Source organism: Pezoporus wallicus, unplaced genomic scaffold (genome assembly GCF_028554395.1).
Source record: "Pezoporus wallicus isolate ANWC-B61680 ecotype Strahan unplaced genomic scaffold, APGP_CSIRO_Pwel_v1 contig_5069, whole genome shotgun sequence".
Taxonomy (NCBI): Eukaryota; Metazoa; Chordata; class Aves; order Psittaciformes; family Psittacidae; genus Pezoporus; species Pezoporus wallicus.
Window position 1 is genome coordinate 4,457,476 of NW_026642361.1, and position 22,743 is coordinate 4,480,218.

The 22,743-nt window shown below is 37.0% G+C and overlaps 1 protein-coding gene across 10 annotated transcripts in view; it reads right to left on the reverse strand.

The window, feature by feature from the left end:
- The window catches only part of NAV3 (neuron navigator 3), a 544,137-nt gene that overhangs the window by 162,719 nt on the left and 358,675 nt on the right, over positions 1-22,743 (reverse strand). For all 10 annotated transcript variants that reach the window (XM_057429345.1, XM_057429347.1, XM_057429346.1 and 7 more), the window contains one exon: positions 22,359-22,411. In XM_057429345.1, the coding sequence (XP_057285328.1) occupies positions 22,359-22,411 (53 nt within the window). The remainder of the gene's footprint in view (positions 1-22,358; positions 22,412-22,743) is intronic.

Genomic DNA, 22,743 nt, shown 5'->3' on the forward strand with positions numbered 1-22,743 from the left:
AACGCCACAGCATTAGTAAATACATCTTTAAAAAAGCCTTTTCAAACATCTTCTACCATGTATAGGGAATGATAAATAATCTCTCTACTGAATGAAGTAAAAAAAAAAAACAAAACTCCCCCCAAAACAACAAAAAGACCCAAACCAAACCTCAAACTCCACAGCTAACACTAACTAAAGTTTCTCCAAAACTGAAATTTACCATGAAGCTTTCATAAATCTGTTCGGTGGGTGTCACCAACTTGCACAGCTGAGAACGTGGAATAACCATTGTAAAATCAACAGGGTTACTCCAACTGTGACCCATTACAGAAATCCACAATTGGACTGCAATCCAGGCACTGACTCTGTAATCTTAAATGTTTATGCAGTTTTACACCATGAAAAAACCCCAAATTAACTAGGTCATTCCATAAGCTGTAGAGATGTGATAAGCTAAGTCAGTTGCAAGTTGGCTGTAGCTAAAAATAGGAAGATCTGTTTCTTCCTCACCTCCTCTTCCTCCCAGGTGTGGGGCCCTGCTGCTGCCGCTGCCTCTGCTGGGCTTCAGCACTTCTCTGAGCACACCAGGAGCTGGCTCCGTGCAGAAAACTCACCCAGCAAAAAAGGCAAATGTATTTTAGTCTCTTCAGTTTCCCATGCAGTCAGATAAGCACAGGAGTCAGCAGTGGGGAGGGCACGTCCCAGCCTGAGTAAGGCATGGTTTGGGAGATGAAAAGGGAAGTGGGAAGGAGGGACAGGCAGATGGTGCCACTCCTAATGACAGCAGCAAGGCACTGCGCTGGCTCAACCCTGACCTTCAACTACACCCCTGCGTGAGTCTTGAAAATAATGCACACGATGAGAATATTTCTACTCGACCTTTAAACAATGTCAGCTACACAAGAAAAACAATTTGAATGGAAATTTTCCTGTCTTGAAGAATTTAAGAGAACTGAAGATTTGTTGGGTATTAGCTGTATAACTGAGTGCCTCTTTGAACTTTCAAATCAACCATAATGCAGAATCAACTACTTTTACGATGGGAAATTTTGCTCTACAAGAAAGTACTGGAAGCCAAATAAAAAGGAAAAAAACAAAAAAAAAGGAAAATTGTCAGTAGCATCCATCTTGAAATAACTGAAACACTATTTCCTAGCAGCCCTCCTAGTGTAACCATGATATTTTTAATAATGGGCATGTGTCCTCTGCAGCAGTTCAGAACACCTAACTAATTAGAGAACATTTAAGCCAGAATGTGCTCTGAGAACATCTCAATATCTACCAGCAATACTGAATATTTAGTAAATAGTAAGCCTTATACATTAAACCTTAAGATACATTTACGGTGAAAAATATCCTATAGAAATGTCACCTGGTTACACGTCTACTGCTACAGCCTGTCTCTTTGAGGTCACCTCTTGAACTCTCAGACAAAACTAGTCATTACCATTAATACAAATGACTCAATATATTTCAGAACTACAAAGCAAATTCTGTTTTGCTACACAGTTCACCAAGAGAACTGTAATAGAAGTCCAGTGTCCAAAGTCATCCCTCTTGGTGGTGGTGTATGAAGCAATAGCAGTGGCCAACTTTCAGACAATAGACTGTGGTTGCACTGTTAGCCTCATAATAAAGTCTTGTTTTGACTTGTGAATTGAGCAAGTTTGGTGTGGCAACTCACAGCCACATAATACATGGAAAATGTCAGAAAATAACTCTTACAGTCAGATTTCTGATGATAAGTGCTGTTACTACTTACTCTGAGGAACTGTTAGGAGATTCAATGAGACATGCGTTAATACATTCTTGGGTGATTTTCACTTTATTTCCTCTCCAGTCTAGAAAACATTAGCCTTAAAGTTGTCCCATTTTGAAGCTTTCAGCATGGTTTTAAACATTGCTTTAATTACCTACTTCTTGCCTTGGCAAACCACAGTTATTCTTTGAACTCAAATCCTAGCAGACCCAAACACTTTTTATTCAAACTTACTAACAGATGAGAGTAATTTTGCAATTACAAAAGTTCTGAGAGAATTCAAGCAGCTTCCACTCCTCAATACTGTTTCGATCAAGAGTGGTATGAATCCCTGAAGTCCACGTTTATTTAAGTAGTTAGTGGTGGGCTTATTAAACACTGGGGTAAACTAGAGCTGACAGTGCATATATAGAACTCTACCTGCTTAAATATCAAAGGCTGAACATTTTGCAGTGTAAACTTAACATAGGCAACAAAGTTTGTATCTTATATAGGCCCACAATTTGGCAGTGAATTTTGCTTGCAAAAAGTACCATTATATAACAGAGATAATGTTCATCAGTATCACAAATAGTATCATCAGAATTACAAAGTGTTGTAGTAGACAATATAGTTCATTGCAGTACATAATTCAGGATGCAGAGATTGAATCCAAGTAGTATGTATCAAGATACAGAGAAGTGACTCAAATTTGCAAATTTGCTTGTACAGGTAGATGTTGCCAGATCAAACCTTTGCTGAACAATTCTCCATCACTTTCAATCCCCAAATTTCATTGTTCAAGACACATACCTTACCATTCAAAAGAGTGGAATTTGAATCTTAAAGCTTAAACCCTACAAATGCAATAAAGAATTAATGATATAATAGACCTGCATTGCCATGTAGATATTTGTCCACTTACCTATTCAGTTAACCATGTTGAAAGTCAATCAATACTACATGAGATTGCTTTCAGAGGTAACAAAAAGCTATCTCTGATCATACAATCACTTCTTTATCGATAAACTCAAGAATAATTCTGAAACGTAGCTACACCATCGTGAGTACAGACAAACTCAGCTATGAGTACGATCATTTAGGAATTCAGATTTGTGGGCATCATCAGGTAGATAACACCATTTGATGCTTTTTAAATTAAACCTACTATGTTACACTTACAATATATTAAGCTTCTTTCATAAATAAGATCCTTTTAATACTGTTCATACACTCAGCAGTATGAAAAAAGTATCTGAAACACACCATAAATATTAGTGAGCCCCAAGATATTTCTGTACTCACATTTTAAGGGGTTATAGTCCGAATGATGATGTACAAATAAGCAGAAATACCACAACCCTGACACTATTCATAAATTACATGGCATGCAAAAAAGGTACATTGCAAATCTGCAGTAACATTTTACATTGCGTATTTGTGAATAATCTGCTTTTGACTGGAAACTATTTGAAATTTTACTGACAGAAATAAATCACTAAACCAGACTGTGGGACTTGCATATAGATAAAAAGTAGTGCTTAATACCCATCAGTTACCAGACTTACAGGAAGAGCTCATTTGTGGGATTGTACTCACCAGTGACTCAACATATAGCATACGTCTATTTATTATAATTATTTTTCTGTTACCAAGATTGGCTTTCATCTTTTTTTCTGGCAAACACTTTCTTCACTTCCAAACATAAATTTAATTGTGGGATGCTCAGAAGACAAGTAATGATGACTAATACAGCAGTATGTTTTTCTGCATTTATAAGAAGCTCTGAAAAATATCGTGGTTTGACTAACTCTCTCGTTAAGTTTATGACAATATAGTTTACAAGCACAGACAGACACATACACATTAGTTGTTATTTGTATGTTTCAAGATGGATTTCTCCTCCTGAAGAATGGGGCACTTTTATAAATATAACACCTTATTATTAGAGAGTGTTTCTATACACATATATGCTCTTCAAATACTTGATTACTTTGGCAGCAAAAGTAAAACAGTAATTTCTGTTAGCACTTCATTCAGTGCTATCTCCCACAGCTCTTGTGTGTGTTTTGACATTCTGATACATGACCCTAAGCCCCAGATAAAATCTGGCAAAGGATTTGCTCTGTAGAAGTTTTCTAATGTTCCTGACGGATGATTAGGGACACTCATGGAAATAGTCTGACACAGAAATCCAGAGAGTCAAATATGTATTCACCTTCCAGAACACAGAAACTCCATGAAACTCTTCAGTATGTGCTGATTTTTTCCAATACTAATATTAAATAGTATTTCTTTGAGATTAGTATTATGGCATGAGACATTATGTGACACAACTGTATTTGAAACAAACTTTATCAGCAAGATTTCTTCCTAAACTTCTCAAGAGTATTGATCTGAATTGAGAGACTTGTGTTTGACTCTTTCTTTCCCATGATTATTTATCATTAACAGAATTTGTGGAGGTCAATGTATTTAAAAGAATGCAGAACTAGAAAACAATTTATTGTTGCACAGCTCATCCTCATTCAAGTTTTGTAGCACTAGTAGAACCAAAAATCAAGCAAGAATACAATTCAGGCCTTACAGGTAGCATCACAGACTATAAATATTTGCAACACACATGCTGCATAAAATGAATAAAATGAAAAATGGAAGAGCAGGTAATATTTTTTTGTTTGACTTTCATATGGACCAAGCATGGAAGGAGATGCACTAGCTTTTAAATTATGGCTACTCTATTAGCAGAAGGTGAAGTGCCAGTGATTAGTCTTAACTGCAGGTTCTGAAAAGAACAGAGATTCAGGAAAGCAACCGCGATAACTTCCTCTGTGAATAAAAGCATTTTTGGTGCAGATGAGCTGGTGAGAGAATGGAACTCTCCATAGTAGACTTAGTTATATAGAATGCTCTGAAGAAACCTGGAAAATATTTCAAGGGGAGCAGGCCTAAACTCTGATCTTCCCTTGCTTAATAGAGAACAGTATGAGAATTGGTCATCTATACTCTCACAGATACCTGTTCAAATGTCACACACACACACTGCCTAAAAGGTCTAATATTTTTTGCCAAATGTATAGTCTTCCACAACTTGCTATGCCTAAAGCTGCTCTCAGAGACTGAGGACAAGTTTATTTCACTTTCTGTTCTTAATTGACTCATCCATTGCACACATTGTGACTTGTTGACAACTCACTCGTGGTGTGGGAAACACCCAGATTTTGGGTTTGACTTGTAACTTTGTTCCTTATGGTTTTTCTTCCCAGCTGGTTTCACTAGTTTGTATTCCTGTTTTGTTTCTCCTTAAAGCAAAGGCCTAGAAAGCTGTAAGTTAAAGATGTAAAGAGGACATGCTTGCAATTCTATGCTGACATATGTTTTTCCTTCAGTTTTATCATTATGATTATTTAACAAAGCCAGACTTTATAAACCAGTCAGGTGGACAATCAGCTTTTTTTACTATGTACAAATTAGTCACAGGCCCAATACTTTCTTCGCAAAAAAAAAAAAAAAAAAGAATCAAACAACATAACAACTTTCTCCAGTTCAAACAAGTGATATCCGAGTACACTGCCTGCTATTCTACTTACTGTCACACTTGCTTTGTACATAACTATATGTACTATGATTTTGTAAGGCTGCATATTGGACACAAACACCCATTTCTGATAGCTGGCTTATACCAAAGAGGTTCAACTGAAGTCAAAAGCATCTTTCCAGATTAAAACTGGTGCACCAAAATGGATTACCCAGTCCAACGTCTTTATCCCCCTGACTATCCATACTCCAAATGCCAAACTTTCAACACTTTGTGAGTCTAGGTGATTCTTAAATGATCACTGAAGCAATATTCAGTAATGAGAACCGCCTGGGCTTCACTTGAAAACAGATGCTTGGCACATCTGAAGATCTGCTCATGTCTTTAGGAAAAATTACAAAGATCAATCAAAGATAAAATCAAAATACAGAAAAAAAACTTAATTGTACATATTCTGTGGCGCAGAATGCATTTAATCTATAAGAGGTTATTATAAAAAGTTGTTATAACATAGTAAGACTTACGTTAATTGTTTTGAAAAGTACCAATCAGTAACCTCAATCATTATAAGAAACACGTACTATGCCATGCACCCCATTTGATCTGACTTTACTGTTTTATCTGCTTTCTGTGAAAAGATGACATGAAATTTTACTTACAAAATTGTTGTAATATTTTCACTAGACTGTATTTCTGTATTTTATCCACAATAGCTGATTCCCAGGTATTCCAAAAGAGATGATCCTGCTGCAGAAAATGTCTTTTTTTTTCCTTCAAATTTATCTGTACCCTAGCTACAATAAAGGAGTAGGATTAAAGACTTTCAAAGGGAACAATGTGAAATAAATTCCTATGGACTTATTTTACAAGTATTATAATTGAACAATAACAAGCAAACTGGTTTCTTAATTATATTGCACAGGTTATACTAGTTTAACACATCTGAAAGAAAGCCATCTCTTTTCTTGTCTCCTGCATTTTTAAAGTTGCTTATTAACATATATAAGTGTTCATACTAAATTACTACTAAAAGTTTTTTATTACTGTGCCAGACTGTCTGAAAGTCCTTATATTTCCATCAAGATTTCCTGTGAAGAAACTGTAAATAGTATTACTATGCAATAAAAAATATTTTTACCACTACTACTACTACTACTTAATAAGGACATTTATTAAGAGCACAGAATACACCCAATTCCTAAAAACTTGAAGTAAATGTAATGGGAAAAAATGTGCCTCAGACTAATGCAAAACTTAGTGACCCGAGTAAGGAACTTCTTCAAATTTCACATCTATATTCTCTGGGCAAGATGCTGGTAAGGCAGGCAGTACGTTGCACTGTTCCCTTAACCAAAGGCTACTGAGACTGGATGAAATTTGCCATGAATTCTCAGTTCACCTTGTGGAAATGGACTGAAGAAAAGGAAAATTGGGAGATAAACAAACTCGCCAGTAAAACTTGCAAAAGCACAAAGAAGAGCAGAAACTTAAAAATCACATTATTTATGTTCTGATAATTTATTTCCCACAAGCTCTGAACACGACAGTTTATTGCCGTAATTTTCTCTAGCTATACTGGAAGGCAACATCAAGTTTCCATGGCCGGTGTAGCTTTGAAAACCCACCCAGCTAAAGCAGGTGTTAGCAGTCCTGCTGGGAGATACTACGTGTGTTCTGCTTACTTGCTGTTGCACGTGGCCTGTTGCCTCACCCAGATGCAAAGCACATTCCACTTTTCTATGGAAATTATAGTGCATTTTAGGGTGTTAAGCAGAATACACTGACACGCACACACATTCAGCTTAGCTTTTTTCTAACTAACTCCTCATTACTTGTAATAGCACAGTTTAAGTAGCATTCAATAAAAATATCAGTGAACCATGTAACATCAGCCCAACAAACTGTTCCAAACTAAGCATTGACTTTGCAATAAGAGATCGTATATGCAAATTAAAAACTGATTTACTGGAGGCATTTGGGGAGAATTTTACCTTAGAGGATAATAACTACTGGTATGTAGAAGGCCTCCCAGGCAAAAATTTTTAGGAAATGATGCTGGAGTTATTTAATTATTAGTGGTGTTTTTTGAGGAAAAGATGATGGTTTTATTTAAAACTGAAATACCTTCTACTTCCTTTTCCAGCAGATATTAAGGAACATGCACATCAGATTCTTCCAACATGTAGTCCAAACACGAAACATGACCAGTAAACCCAGAAATGTGAAAACAAATTAACTTCTCAAATACTTGGAGAATTCAACAGACATATGTACTGACCTGCTGATAAAAGAATGTATGAGGTCACTGTTGAGGTCAGAGCATGAGCTGGGGTGTGTATTGTTTTTAAGAAAATTTTACAGTGGGAAATGGATCCCTTTTGGCATGTATTATTGTCAGTCCTGTCAGGAACATGAATGTGACAATTGTTGTAGGTCTTTCACCTAGTCCCTGACCTGGTGCTTGGAAAGCTTGGGGTGGATGTGAGATAATCTCTGTAATGTCAAATAGAATTTGTTTGGTAGGTTGTTTTTTTTTCTATTTGTACACATCAACAAGTTCATGAACAATTTGATTATTTTAAACAAAATCATTAATCATAATCATAATTTTTAGATGACCAAGCAGATCATTATGAACATCTGCAGATCATTTCACATACAAAACAAAAACCCCTCTATCCATAAGCAACAAAAAGAAACACATAAGAATGCAAAATTTTACTCTGTTCACCTAGACCATCATGTGATCTTGCTTCTCTTGTCTTCCTTTCTACACACTCTCTATGTCTTGTCACCATTTGCTACACAGGAGTCTACAGCAGACATTGCAAAGCACAAAATACAATGATGGTAATTTCTGCTTTTGTGTTGCTGCAATAGAAATAGTGAGAAGAAAGTGTTGGATTGATGATTGTAATATATAGTGCTGGATTTGGTCTTAGAATAGAATCCTGGATTTGTATTCAGAAAACCATGGAAGTATATCAGTATCTTGCATTAATTTCTTAGAAAGCTAAAATAAGACTCTGCAGCAGCATGGGTCAACAGCAAAGACTAGGCAAAAATGCTCTTCTAGAATCTCAAAGTAACCCCCTACCCTTCATCTCTACAAACCTGTGGCCACCACAACCACCGTGAAAGAGCTCTACACATGCACTAAGAACACAAAATTGAAGATAAATATTACCTGGGGATGATGGGGTTTAAGGCAATAATAAAAGGAACTCTGTTTAAACAGTGCTTTTTTAAAGCAATGCATCACTTCAGTGAGCCTGCCTACAATTTTATTTTTTTTTAGTTATGTAACTCTTCTGAGTCAGCAAGGTACCAAATGTCTAAATATTTATGGAATTTGGCAACTTCTGAAAATTGGAGGGCAATGTGAAAACACATGCTTCTTTAAAAAAGGGAGTTTCTCTCCATTAGGTCAAAAGAGAGTCTACAACAGAGTGCTCATTTACTAGGTTTAATTAAACCTTTGAAAGCATTCCAGTTCTCTCCTTCACCACTGCACCATTTAGTACATAGCAATTTCATTTAGCTCATCAAAACCAGCATCTTTTAGAAATAAGGGCAATTACAACCTGTGATTTGATAAATCCTTTAAAAGAGAAGTAAACAGGTAAACAATGAGGCATTTCACAGCATCTCTTGAGCTTTGCAAATGGAATCCATCCAGATGCACTTTACGTTCTTTTAACACCCCCTTTTGACTACACCAGAAGTCTTAATGCTACTGCTTGCACAGGAGAGACACTGAAAATTCGTTCCTATCCTTCTGGCCTTTTGATTTTGTATATATTCAAGATGTCTTTTTAATTAGATATATTTTGCATATTACTCTGAAAAATATTTATAGAACATTGACCTCATCAGAAGTGATAAAAATACTTGTTATTAGCAACCTCTAAAAGTACAGCCCAGAGATTTCTTTAGATCTAAAGTTATATAGCTAGTGCTCCAGCTAGAACATAGGAAGATAAATGCAGGAGAGAATATATGTCACTGTTTTTCCTTTAAGTTTCGTTTTTGCATTACTGACTCAAACTGACCTAAGCCCTACAGAAAAAGATTCAAAAGAAACAAAACAGATGTTGAATTGATGTTACAGGTTATTAAAACTACTCAAATTAAATGAGACATCTTTAAAAGCCATAGCTATAATATGAAAGGCTCAGACTCAGGCTTTCACTTTTGCTAATGTACTTGGTCATTGTTTTTATACCTTGTTTAGCATAATACACAAGAAAATACTAGGTCATGCTGTATATGTTCTCATATGATGCCAGTAAATATCCTTCACAGTTACCTATCTCTTTGCTATGTCCTCACAAACATGGGAAAATTTTTCCACATGATCTGGTGTCTAGATTTGGAATCACGGAAGGCAATGGGATATCTGCTTTTAAGTTCAATAGGGACAGGATTTTTTTTCTTGACTTCTTACCCAAATGTTGTAATAGAAACTTCTGAAGTGCTTGAGCCTATAAAATGAGGCCTTAACAAACACTTATTGCTTGTTGTCACTTCAATCTAGTTGTAGCCAATGATGTGTGAAGTGTAGGAGGAAGCAACTTTTTAAATAGTTATCCAAATGTTTTCAAGTTCCAAAATACAGCCAGTATTACTTGATAAATAAGCATTTACTGGGCTTTGGAGGGAGGAAATATCTTCAAATACAGTAATTTATACGATGCAATGATATAAATCTTTTGAAACTGTTTATGCTAAGAAATCCAAACAGAAGCCTTATATATATGAGAACTGTGAAGACACCCTTGCACATATGTTTACTGTGGAGTGCTATTGCTAATCTGTCCATGAGCTGACAGCTTTTACAAAAAACCTCAAACCTAAATTAGAGTTATTATTGGGAGGAATTAGAAAATCTGTGACAGGCACAACAGCCCACAAGACTGGGATGCTGGTTAGCTAGTTGTGTGCAGCTAAAATACACAAAACTGTAGCTATCTAACTTCATGAACTGTTATTTATTTCACATGCAAATAGATCTCAGCTCTCCAGTGTAGTAACCATTGGGACAAAGAAAATTCTTGCGGCATTTTTTCCCTAGAGGGAAATGTCATTGGTATGCTCCCATTGTAATTCCAAAGAAACTCCAAAGAATCAAGAGGTATGAATAATTCAGACAAGGGTCCAATTAGCTGACAATACAAGCCTAAACAAAGCATATTCTAATTATTATGGAATTAAAGACTGACAAAAGCTACAAGCTAAAATACAAACGTAATTCTATTTCAGGAAGACTTCAGCTTTTAGTACTACACAGGTTTGATGTTGGTCAGGATGCCACCTGAGAGAATTGCTAAAAACTGCATAGGTAAACAAATGCTTTAAGTTTCTATAAACTCTTCAAAAAGCAAAAATTGATTTGCGATCAATTTGTGAGACTGAATATAATCAGGTCCTAACAAATCAAAAAAAGTATCTTGGATGGACTTTGAAACTGAGCGCTGCCCAGACTAATTCATATCCAGACACTGGGCCAACTGAAAGTAAGTATAGCTCTGATTTATGTCATATGATCATCTGTTGATCACATGGTCAACAGACTCCTCAGACTAGGAGCATTTTAAATAATTCCTGCATATCACAAAGCTGCCAAATAGATTACTGTATTTATATATTTATATCTGCTGAAACAAAAATGGTTGCACTGTATCCTAAAGATTTGCATATGAAGTTTCAGGTCACAGGGGATTTAAACAGACAACGTATATGAAAAAAAGAAAAAAAAAAAAGAAGATTGTGTTAATATTTTAATTAACCAGATCTAAAGCCTTTACATGAAAAAGGATTAGTTAATGCTGTTGAAATAAGCAGTCTTTGTGACAACTTGCCTGTTCTACTGCTATCTTAAGCCAGTTTACCTATGTATACCTCAATAGTATTGCCCATAATAGGGTCACCAGCTATAACAGAGTCTATATTTAGAGTTAACATCAGAATTTAAGTCCAGCTCAGTGTTGCTAAAACCTGTTGTAATACAGAATTTCAGCTGCCTAATGGCACCTCATGCCATTCCAGATCGGTTGGATCCGTGGAGTCCTGACAGCAGGAGCAGGTTGACAGAGCAGTAATTGCAATTAATGAAAAAACATGACTACTGTACGCATAGTCCCATGACTATCTGCATGATTGTAGGAGATACGAATTTTTTTCTGAGAAATACAGGATAATTAATTTTGACATTTCATGGAATAAATCATGACCACAATAGTAGTGCATAAATGAACACTGAAAGAGCAAGCAAAGAAGTACCCTCTAATCCCCCTAATAGAATAACTTTAGATATTTGGGAAAGAGGAGGAGGATGGATAAAAAAAATTGCCAAGGTTAATTGTTCTTACTAAGTCACGTTGTCATTCTCAGAGGGAATATTGACCTGAGGGACCACTGCTCTGATGCAGCAGTGTGCGCTCATTCACATGTGCCAGCACAAGGGCACTGGGGAGAGGCTGCAGGTGGATTTGCAACAGGGTTCAAAGAGGAGTTTATTCTGTATGGATAATTACTGCCAAACAAAAGTGGAAGGTTAGATGGGCTAATCTGCATAAAACTCAAGGAATTCCAAAATGGTGAATCTGTAAAAGACACTGTAAAATAAAGCAGATTTGGCATTCTTTCCCTGAAACAGGCTAGCACTTAGCTGCAGCAGATGTAGGCAACTCCTGTTCCAGCAAAGATCAACGGCAGAGTGGGAAAAGACATCCGGACTGTCATAGTTTTTTCAGTATTCACCTACTGCCTGTTCTTTCCCTTCATTTTCTAACATTAAATTGTATATATTCTGGAAGTAATGCAGTATTGCTGACAAAAAGTCTTTCTCTGACATCAAAATTTTGGCATTTGACTTTCCAGTAGGAGAGCAGGGGGAGGTTGTCAAATCTTTTTTAATGAGCTGAACAATTACAAATATAGAAGGACAGTATGGTTTTTATTACAGTGTTGGTCTGCAATTAACACACTGCATCGTTGGAACATTCTGTGTTACTTTATTATCCTCCTGTCTTGTCAGCCTCTTTGCTATAAGGCCAAGCTTTGAAATACTTGGTATGTATAGCCACTAAAAGATGATTCAGTGACAAGCACTGTCACCTAGGTATAATGTACTACACAATACCTCCAAAAGCTTGACAATTTATTGGACAGTGTTACTTTTAAGCATATGTAAATGCTTAACCATTACAAGAAGCGTGAGGTCTTCCCTCCCTTCGTGCATCTGAATTCACAATGCAAAACCCTGTTCCACCCTAACATTGCTAGTTACAATCCCTTTCTTTTTCCACTAATCACAATGGAAGCCACAACTTGTTGCTTTTTGGCACCCTCTACTGCTTTACACATTACACCACAGACGGCATTTTATGGACAGATGCACAGTTCCTGTATCTCTATTAAAACATCTTCCCAATAGTTGGATTTTCCAGCCCAACCAAATAAAAGATGATGATATTCATATTTGTTGTGTGCCCTCATTTACCGTTTGCAGAAATCAATTCTTTAATCTCAAAATATGTCTAATACACCTTGGCTTACCCTAAGGAACAGAGACAGTAGCTCTGTCAACTCTGTAGAAGAGTGGCAATCTCAAACTTACGGAAATCCAGGAAATACAATGATTTGTCAAAGCTCCCGAATATCAAAGCTCCCACAAAACTTCATTCACAAAGGAGAGGCAGAGCAAATTACTTAAATGTCTTTCAAAAAGAATAAAATCACTGGGGTTCATCAGAACTCCCCACAGTACTTCACATGGATGCATATCCATATGTGTGCACTACACACTGAAACACAGGTCCACATTGTTTCTTGGTAGTCTTGCATGTTACTGAAGCTGCAGAATTCAATCCCCATTGTCAAGACAGATAGGCAGTGGCAGGTTATTTTAGGAGGAAGAATAAGTGAGAGATAATGGGACTCTAGTGTTATGAAATGTTCCTCTCTGAGGAAATTCAAGACTTCATAGACATGGAGCAATAACCTTTCTTAACTAACATATAGCACACAAAATTATAAAAACAGTCTGATCAGAAGTATTGTAAAGGGAGTGGTTAGAAAATCTTTAAATAGAAGTCCTCAACTATAACCACAAGAGAATGGGCATTTTGCCACAGTTCCAAAATAATCAGACATTTGATAAAAATCTAAAAAAGATGACAAATTCTCAAAATTACCAAAAAGCCTTGTTTGGATATACTGTAAAATAAAACCACTTCAGAGATGTTGTTTATTTTCTTGTTCAGCTTAAATATGCATTTTTGGTGTTCAGCTAAACATCACGCACTTTCTTCTCTATTTTTAAATCCCTTGAACATTCTAGACATTCCTAATATTTATAACATGCTCTCCCTATAGAATATGATAAAAATACATCATCATGAAGCACACATATTTACTGTAATCCTGCTGCTGCTATCCGGGGAAAAAAAGTATTAATGACTATACCCAACAGGTGCTTTCTAAAAAGCATGTCATAGTCAATTTGTATGTATGTATTTTAACCGCATGTTCATGTTACAAATTTCCAGTGAATTTCTACTAATGGAGGTTTTAAGGTCATTTATTCATCATCTCTTTGTCTAAGCAACTGTATCACAATTATATATTTGATCAATTCCAAAACTCCAGGGAAAAAGAAAACCCAAAAAATTGAAGAGCATAGTAAGCTAACTCCAGATGGGGGGGGAAATCATCTCTCTATATCCTCCCAATACAGTTTAAATCAAGTTTCTAATCCAATGACATTCCTGATAAACACAGTTGAGAGATGGGTGAAGACATGAGATAGGCATGCATCAGTTGCATGGAGGTATTTGAATATTCCAGATATAGATTAAAGGGAGGGGGAGTTCAAGGAATTGCTGGGGACGTGCAGGAGTGGGGGGAGGAGGTATGAAGGAAAACAGTTGATTTTAAGGAACAAAAAGATCTTTCTGAGTTCAGCAGTCTTGGTCTACAAAAGCAAAATGTGCATAAACTTAATCCCAGCCCTAATCAAGCAACCCTAAACAAGCAATCCAACCCCAACCTAATATCTCAGTATGTTTCATGGATACCATCATAGTACAAGTACTTCTTATTGACGTGATTATTTCATTAACATCTAGATGAGTTATTCTCATGTGATTCCACACATTATGAGGACTGGGAATTTGAAGGCCTAAACAAAAAAGCTAATAGCTGCATACAATTTCTGTTTAATGAATAATGTTCTCCCAGCCTAGTAAAATAATACCCAGGATGTGTTCCTGTGGCATTTTCTTTTATGACTTCAGACAGTCAAATGTGAGTGACTCAGGGGAATATGCATCTCAGTGCCTGATGCGAGTGAGTAACTCTGAGTCGCTCTGTGAAGAGGAATTGTCATAAATCCTGTGGTTCTTTTAATGTTCTCAATCTTCTCTGGATATAAAGAGAACTACTTGTTTCAGTGTAGTATAAAGAGGTCTAACAAAAAGCCAAACCAGAATCAAATCATATCAAAAAAAGTGATGATTTGGTTGCTTTCTGCCTTTCCTTTCCAAGCGTGAACATCCTTAGGCAGGATGGATGAAGCATCCCATTCATTATGCTCTACTAGTTCTAACACTTGCAGCAGTTCTCACATCCTTTCCTTAGCTTCCTCTTTCCTCACAATAAAAACATGCCTGTTCTCCCACAAAACTGTTACTCTGCTTGTCTGTCCAGCTCTCACCCCATCTATATTTTCTCTTCCATTCCTAGAGGTTTTATAAATTTCAGAGTTTGTTCACAAAAGCAGAAAAAATCCTCCTCTGCCTGTTCCATGCTAAACCAACTTCCCCTCATCTTATTCAAACTGACTATGTTAATAATATTAATAATCTTTCAGCAAAACTTGGAACCAGAATTGCAACATCTTCATCCTTGAATGTCAACCATCTTTAACGTTAACATCTTTAACCTTACCCTTACAGAAATTCTGTCCTCTTTCCTTTCTTTATTCTTTCCATTCGTATTGCCACAATTATTCACATAATGTATCCTTTAATGGACCTTCATTTGCCCTTTTATTTTATTCTCTGGGGTACCACACACCTCTGTTTTTGAAACTCTGATTTTCATTTTTATTCTAGTCATTAATTTCATCTGTAAACAAAAAATAAACTTCATTTTCTACACTGATGAAGGACATGTTGCTTTCTGTAGCCATTCAATTTGCCTTACCTATTCATATTTTTATACTGTAGATATTCCTATGTGTATTGCTGTTAACCAGAAAAGTTTTAAATTCTGTGGCACACAGGATTACCCAGAAAAGCCATAGGCCCCTGTAAGGTACATACAAGTTTATTAAAAGGGTTTGTTGATGTCTAAAACAGAGAGGGAGAGTCCAGTCCTGAAGGTCAGCTTGTGAAATTTTGTCCTGCACTTATCCTTTATGATTCAAGAGTTTGAAAGGGCTCATTTCACCCTCCAAAATGTTTAGTTCCCTGAGCAAATTAAAAACACTCAGGTATAACCTGAAGCTCAATACACTGGTTCAACACAGTGGACACTTCCCCACACATGGAAGAGGGTTTAATACAGATTCCTGGTGCCATCCACATTATTTCTAGGTGGCGACTGCATGTGTAGAAGGCTAGATACTAATTTCTCGCTACTCTGAGCTCCATGACATGACATATGAACTGTATACCACAGGATTTCTCAACAGGTATAAGCTTTAAGGCTCTATAAACCTGGAGCAGAGCTAAACAAAAATGCATCCTAGTAGTTACACTCCTATCACCAACCAACGAAATACAGGGGAACTCAGTGAGACAGTCAGATTGAACACCCAGTGAATGCCAAGCAAATCTAAAGCTATCTTGTAGACTGTATACAGTGGATTGCAAGTGGCTGGATGTGTCAGACATGTCCAAGGTCTTCCCTGGAACAGCTGAGGACAGTGTCCTGGGTTCAGCAGTAGCAGTCATTTTTTCTCCTTCTTAGTAGCTGGTACAGTGCTGTGTTTTTTTGACTCTCAGCCTGAGAACAGCGCTGATAACACCGATGTTTTTAGTTGTTGCTCAGTAATGTTTACTCTGACCAAGGACTTTCTGAGTCTCATGCTCTGTCAGGGGGGAGGGGGAGCCAGGAGGAAGCAGAGACAGGACACCTGATCCAAACTAGCCAAAGAGGTATTTCATACAACAGCATGTCATTTTCTTCATAGATAAGTATCTGTTTAGATCCTTTCATAATGGAGCTATATCAGCTTAGCCTGTTTCATTCTAGAAGTGCCACTGCTGCAAGGTAGGAGAGAATAAACCATGAAACGAAAGAAGTATTTGTCATCAATGTGGCTCCAATGTTTTTTTATTTACTCACACTTCACTCCAAAGAAAGAATTCCATAAGGCTTTACTCTGCCAAACCACAAAAACTAGATTCAGAAATGCAGAATTAGCTGGTAAGTAAATCCCTGGGGTGGAGAGACACCAAAGAACATATAAACTCTTCATTACCACGACAAATTCATCCCAGGAAATGGGGAGCATGATATTTCTGTGGCTACTTACAAAGTCCAAGGAAGAGTTGCAATTGTTGAGAGCTGGGTAATGTGCAGGGACAGGCTAAGCTTCACTGATGGCAAAATGTCCTCAAAAAACTCCCCTCTGGATAATACCCTGGCTTGAGGTTGCACAAAGGTATTGACAATATGCACAGTTACCATATCAAGAGCAACTAGGAGCCATTTGATCTATTTTTTATCCAAACTGGTTTCATCAATGGGAACAAAAATCCAAGCGTGGATTTCTAAGTAAGGCAGAGCAGGATCTCCTCCAAGAGGAAACATGTTTTCAAGATAAGAGGGTCTTTTACTTTACCTTAGGAAGCCCATAAGAGAAAGTTCTGTCATAACACAAGCATGACTGACTGCTTATCTCCAGTGTGACCAGTTCTTTTAGAACGCACCTGGCAGACAGGGAGACTTGCAGAGCAGAGGGGAATTTTAAGATGACATTGGAAAATCCCATGCTAAGTCTAAACAAGAAGGCAAAGCATATGGCATTCCACCTGTATTGCCATGAAGTGGACAGAATCGAGAAGAAATCATGCTTACCAGCCTTCTCATAGCTGTACACATGTTGTGTACAAAAGGTAAAGGCCCCTACATGCTGTTTTTGATGTTGTACATTAAACACTTCCCTGGCAGATACAATTATGTATATTCCTGCTTTGGGCATGCCAAATAGTCAATGACCTGGATTACAAGAATCCACAGTAGAGGTACAGTGTCACTGGAGGAAGAATCCTGTTTCTTTCTCTGTTCCAGATCAGAATGCTGTCATTGAAATTAAAGTTATCTTTCTCACTGGTTGCCAATGCGAGCAAAACTCTTAATCTTCCTCTGATCCTTTCCACACAGTCCACATTTGGGCATGTTCTTCGAGGTTGTTCTCCCTCAAACACCCACACACAAGCTATGACTGTCTTGCAGATACTTTCTATGTAACACAGCTAAAATTTTAGCTTTCCTATCTATAGACACAGGGAGTGTCTCACAGGAGCTCAAATTTTAATTACTACCAATTTTTCTCTGGCTTTACTGAGATCACTTCCCTAGATATCTTGTTGTAAACCTGCCATCCTTCTCTAAAAGTACTTTCATTTTTTCCCTCTTAAAGCTACTCCATTACTTAATCCCAGATACCTCTTACCTACCACAGAGGACAGGGAAATGAGTTTCTTACTCTCTCCTGCCCATATTGTGAGAAGCCATTCCTTTTGACGTCTTTAAACAAAGATTGTAACTACTCTATTTTGGCTGGTTTCTCTTGTCCTGTCTCTTACACAAACTGCATCTTTGCCTGAACAGAGTGATTTACACTTCAGGCTACTAATTTAATTTTTGAAAACTAAATATGTAAGCATACACCATGGAAATGAGACTACTGTCTCATGCTCTGTTCATTTAAGCACACCAAACCTGCACAGCTGACAAAACAAGACTCTCATTCCCTTGTATTTTCATGCAACTCTCACAGAAATTAAGAATGCTTTTGTGCATATGTGTACTGGCATAGACTGTTCTCATGGGAAATAGCAAGAGCTAATTCTAAGGAAGAAAAAACAGCTAATAAGAGAACATCAATCTCTGAAGGAAAAATCAACTTGAAAAGCAATATACCAAAGATTTCTGGCAACTCTGAATTTATATTACTATTTCTGCAGCTAAAAAACTGTAGACTGCATGAGGAAAGAATAGAAACATTAGTTTTGTAAAATTCTCTAGGGACAATACTGCAAAAGTCACCATAAAAAGATTTTCAGTCCAGTGCTTTTTGATTCTCTTGCATTTTCCCTCAGTACCCCAGGATGGATTAAATCTGATGCTCTGCTTGCTTACAATATGTTTGGTATGATCTGGTTAGAGTCAAAACACTGGAGATCTTCCAGTACATTTTTAATATGTTCAGGAGGACAAAAAATTTTTATTCTTTATCTTTGGACCATTAAAGAAAATATTCGTAACATATTTTCTATCGAGGACACTATCCTGTTTTTTCTAATGATGGGGAACTTATAACAGAAATTAAACAAACAAATGGCTTAAAGAAGCAGAAATGAATTAGGTTTTGGTTGAAATCAAAAGGTAAACCTCTGAAAGACCATTATCTTCTAAATAAAGATGATTCATACAAGGAAAAGATAGACATGAATGTGGTATTATTTTCCATTGAAGGGATTGAAAAAGATGATTTAAAAAAGAGCTGCAGTGTCATATTCCTTCTTGAATGCATGGTTGTAAAGAACAAAACAGGCAGATAAGCAGAACAGTCTATATGACACTGTAGACAGAGAATGTACGCTATAATCCCTGGAAGTGTTCAGGGCCAGATTTGATTGGGCTTTAAGCAACCTGGTCTAGTGGAAAGCGTCCTTGCCTGTCGCAGATGGGGTGGAAGTCGATGATCTTTCGGGCCACTTCCAACCCAAACCATTCTATGACGATTCTAAACACAGAGTTTAACATCCTTATTGTATTTATCAAAACCATTTGTAAGAATCACCCAACTCTTTTTACCACAGTACATTTACTCAGCAAACAAGCAAATCTTGTCAATTCTCTAGCAAGTTTCATTTATTCAAAGTTTCTGAGATTTCTATATGAAATAATTTATTCCCTGGTACATCTCAGGTTCTCAGATTCTGTGTGTGATATCAAATGTGTGAGCATAATGACAGCCACGTGGTTCCTGGTAAAGCTAACTATGCAGAAACTGGATGCTGCTGAGGTTCACAGGTTTTAATTTTTAAGAACTTAGGCCTGTAGAGCCACTTCAACTTGTCTGCAAGTATTTTACATATCATTGCCAGCATAAGCATAGAGTGCAAGACACTGCAATAGCCTTGACTAAACTAAAAAAAGAAGCATTTTATGCATATTTAAAATAAGCATTTTAAGATGTTACAAATTAAAGTAACAGTTGAATCGAGATGCCTTAAAAATAATTTGAAAGATGAAGCCATTGGCAAGAGGAAAAAACAAATGGTGTGTGGAACAGAATTTGGGAATATTGGTAGTGATTAATTATGAATTGATATCAATATCATCTACAGAGGATATCAAGTGTTTCCAGAAGCAGACAATCCATGTCAGTGCTTTCTAGCTTCTTTTAAGCTTCCCTCCTGGGAAGGCTATCAAATGGCAGATGAATACAGAAAACATTTCTCCTTAATTGCAAGTTATGAGAGCGAGGATCACAAAAACATATGTGAAAGAAAAGTGTGGTGGGATTTTTGAGGTTTATTAACTAAAAACGTTAAAAAGCAGTAAGTGAATGGCTAACAAACATTTTGTAAGAATATCATGACTGTTGCTGGTCTGATGGCTGATATTCTGACAAATCCCAACAGGATATATTGGTACATACTGGCATACATCAAACATGTAATCAAACATGTAAACTAGCTTTGACTTCTGCCACATTATTTTTCTGCCCATTACAGACACCCAAGAGTCCAATGCCCTATCATTAACTGAGTAGGCTAATAAAATTAAGCACTGCCATTCAATTCCTTGAAAAGGCAATATGATGGTGCCTTCATCTAGGTTAGATCAATGCACAACCCAAAGGAAACAAATGGAGAGCAGGCTCAAAACTTGGGGTCTCTAAAATGTTCTGAGAGGAATGCTGACAAATTTGAACTACTTTAACTTCAGTACATTTTAAATTTCCTAGTTCAGTCAAATAAATCAGCAGTATAAAATTGGTATGTAAAAAGGCAGGAAAAAAGTCTGATCAGACTGTAGAGATACAAAAATGCAGTAAAGAGACTGAATCAAAGAAAGATAAATAAATATATATCTATTAAGTTAAAATGGCTAAATGTGACACCTTACCACTGTGCAAACACTGATATGTGACTGTGTACAGCAGTTTTTGAAGTACAAGGTTTGAGCCTCAGAACACCTGAGACATATTCTTTGACCTGGCTGAGCTGAGAGATGGGCTTATGGAAGGAGCTGCCGAGACATTCCCACATGCTGCAGCATGGGCATGCACTGACCATGCTTCCCCCATAACTGCAGCAGAGCTAGACATGAAATCCAGAATCCCTTTATGCCACATAAAGATTTATCTGTAAACAGGGAACGTACCCACCCAATTGCTGTTGCTTTGGAGATGCAAAGCTGGAGTGAATAGTTCTCTCTGCAGCTCAGATTTCTCTCATGGAAATGAAGCTCAAAAGACATCAGACTGGTGGGTCCCTAAGCAATCCTAGATGGTCTCTAACCAGTTACATAACCTTGGGAAATCATATCAGTTTTCTGTGCTTTTGCCTCTTCTTGTTTGTCTTGTCTGTCTGGAATGGCAGGTTTTAATGTGATTAAAGTAGAAAGTGATTATCTCTTGATCTGTGTGTGTAATATTAGAGTTCTGTGTTGGAGTTCCCCGCGTTCCCAGCTGGGGCCACTAGGTGCTGCTGTAATATGAGTAATTAAAATAATAACTATTATTAAGGAAATTGCATATGTTCTTACTATAAACTGCTTCAAAAAGCTTGAAAGCCAGAGAAAAAGATAGGAATAAGTCTGCACATTATCTGAAAAGTAACAGCAGAAAAATACAATTACTGACTTCACTGATAATTTTTTTTCTTTACCTTTTACATCTTTGTAGAAAAAAGCTGCAAATGCCTTCCCCCTTTAAAAAATGCAGCGAAAAATCTCTTTTTTTTCCCTATTCCATTTCCATTTTTAAGCCTAGCTTCAGCAGTTTGCTATTATGCAAGCTCATCCAAATCATTATATTCCAAAATCCTTGCCAGCTACACAGTTGTGCACCTTATTCATGTACTATTTGGATGTGATCAGAAAGGCAAAGTCCTCAGCATGGGGGAGCATGTCTTGTATTGCAAATGATTCAGTAAATGCATGGTGATGTTACTGAGGCTCAGACTTTGTACCTGTCGGTTCCACAGCCTTCTAAGGCTTTATCTTATTAACTGTCGTTGACTAGCCATAAACACAGTAAAAGATTAATAAGACTGCATATGAATCACAGTCACAAAATGCTTCTTGCCTGAGAGTATTAAAATGTCTTTAAGCAGCTGCCAGCTATAGCTCAGAGAGCTATATGACTAAAGTACTATTTCTGAAAGTCTTGGAGTCAGTGCATCTAACTGGACGTTACAGTGGACAATCCAAAAGGCTATTTATATTCAAAAATAATTTGGCAAGTCTTGCTCATCAAACCAGTTTTCCAGACACCAAGACTCCACTTGAAAATTTGTGCTTGGATTTACTGCCCTTAAAAAGGAAGTTAAATGAAGTTATCTGGATCATCAGAAGACAGGTCTGCTGAGGCAGTTCTAGATTAATTAGAAGTGACAAAGTTTTGCTGCTGAGTTACCTCAAGATTCAAAGTTAGTGAGCACAGAAATGAAGCGACAAACACTAAGCAAATGTGCTAAAAAAAAAAGTACTGGGAACACTATATGAGCATTAGGACATTATGGTAAACGTGGGACAGACTATTCACAGTTTAAATAAATCATTATTAAAAAGGCATTTTAGGAAAGTGCAGAGGTGCCAACACAGACTAAAAATATATTTTATTCTTACCATTTGAGACTGGCTCCGGGGACAGCCATTGATATCTTCAACCTTTTCATTTGCTAAACAATACAGTGAGGAGAAAAGCAGAAGTAAACAGTGAGATAAAACTTCCCTTCTCACCCCCTGGCCAAAATATCCAAAACCCCAAACCCCCTAAAATTCCAAAACAAGAAGAACAAAAAAGAATAAAAACAAATGAAAAAGCAAAAGAAGAGCAGAAAAGACACAGCAATAAAGTGCACAGGGTTTTGTTGACAGAGCTCCTTTCTAAGTAAAGCTCAGTCGTACAGTAACAACACCCTTGTTAGCAGCAGTTGCTTCCACATGCCAAATCATGCAAAGGGGGAAGTGCGAAGGAGGTCGCTGCTAATTCTTCAGCCCCTGCAAAATA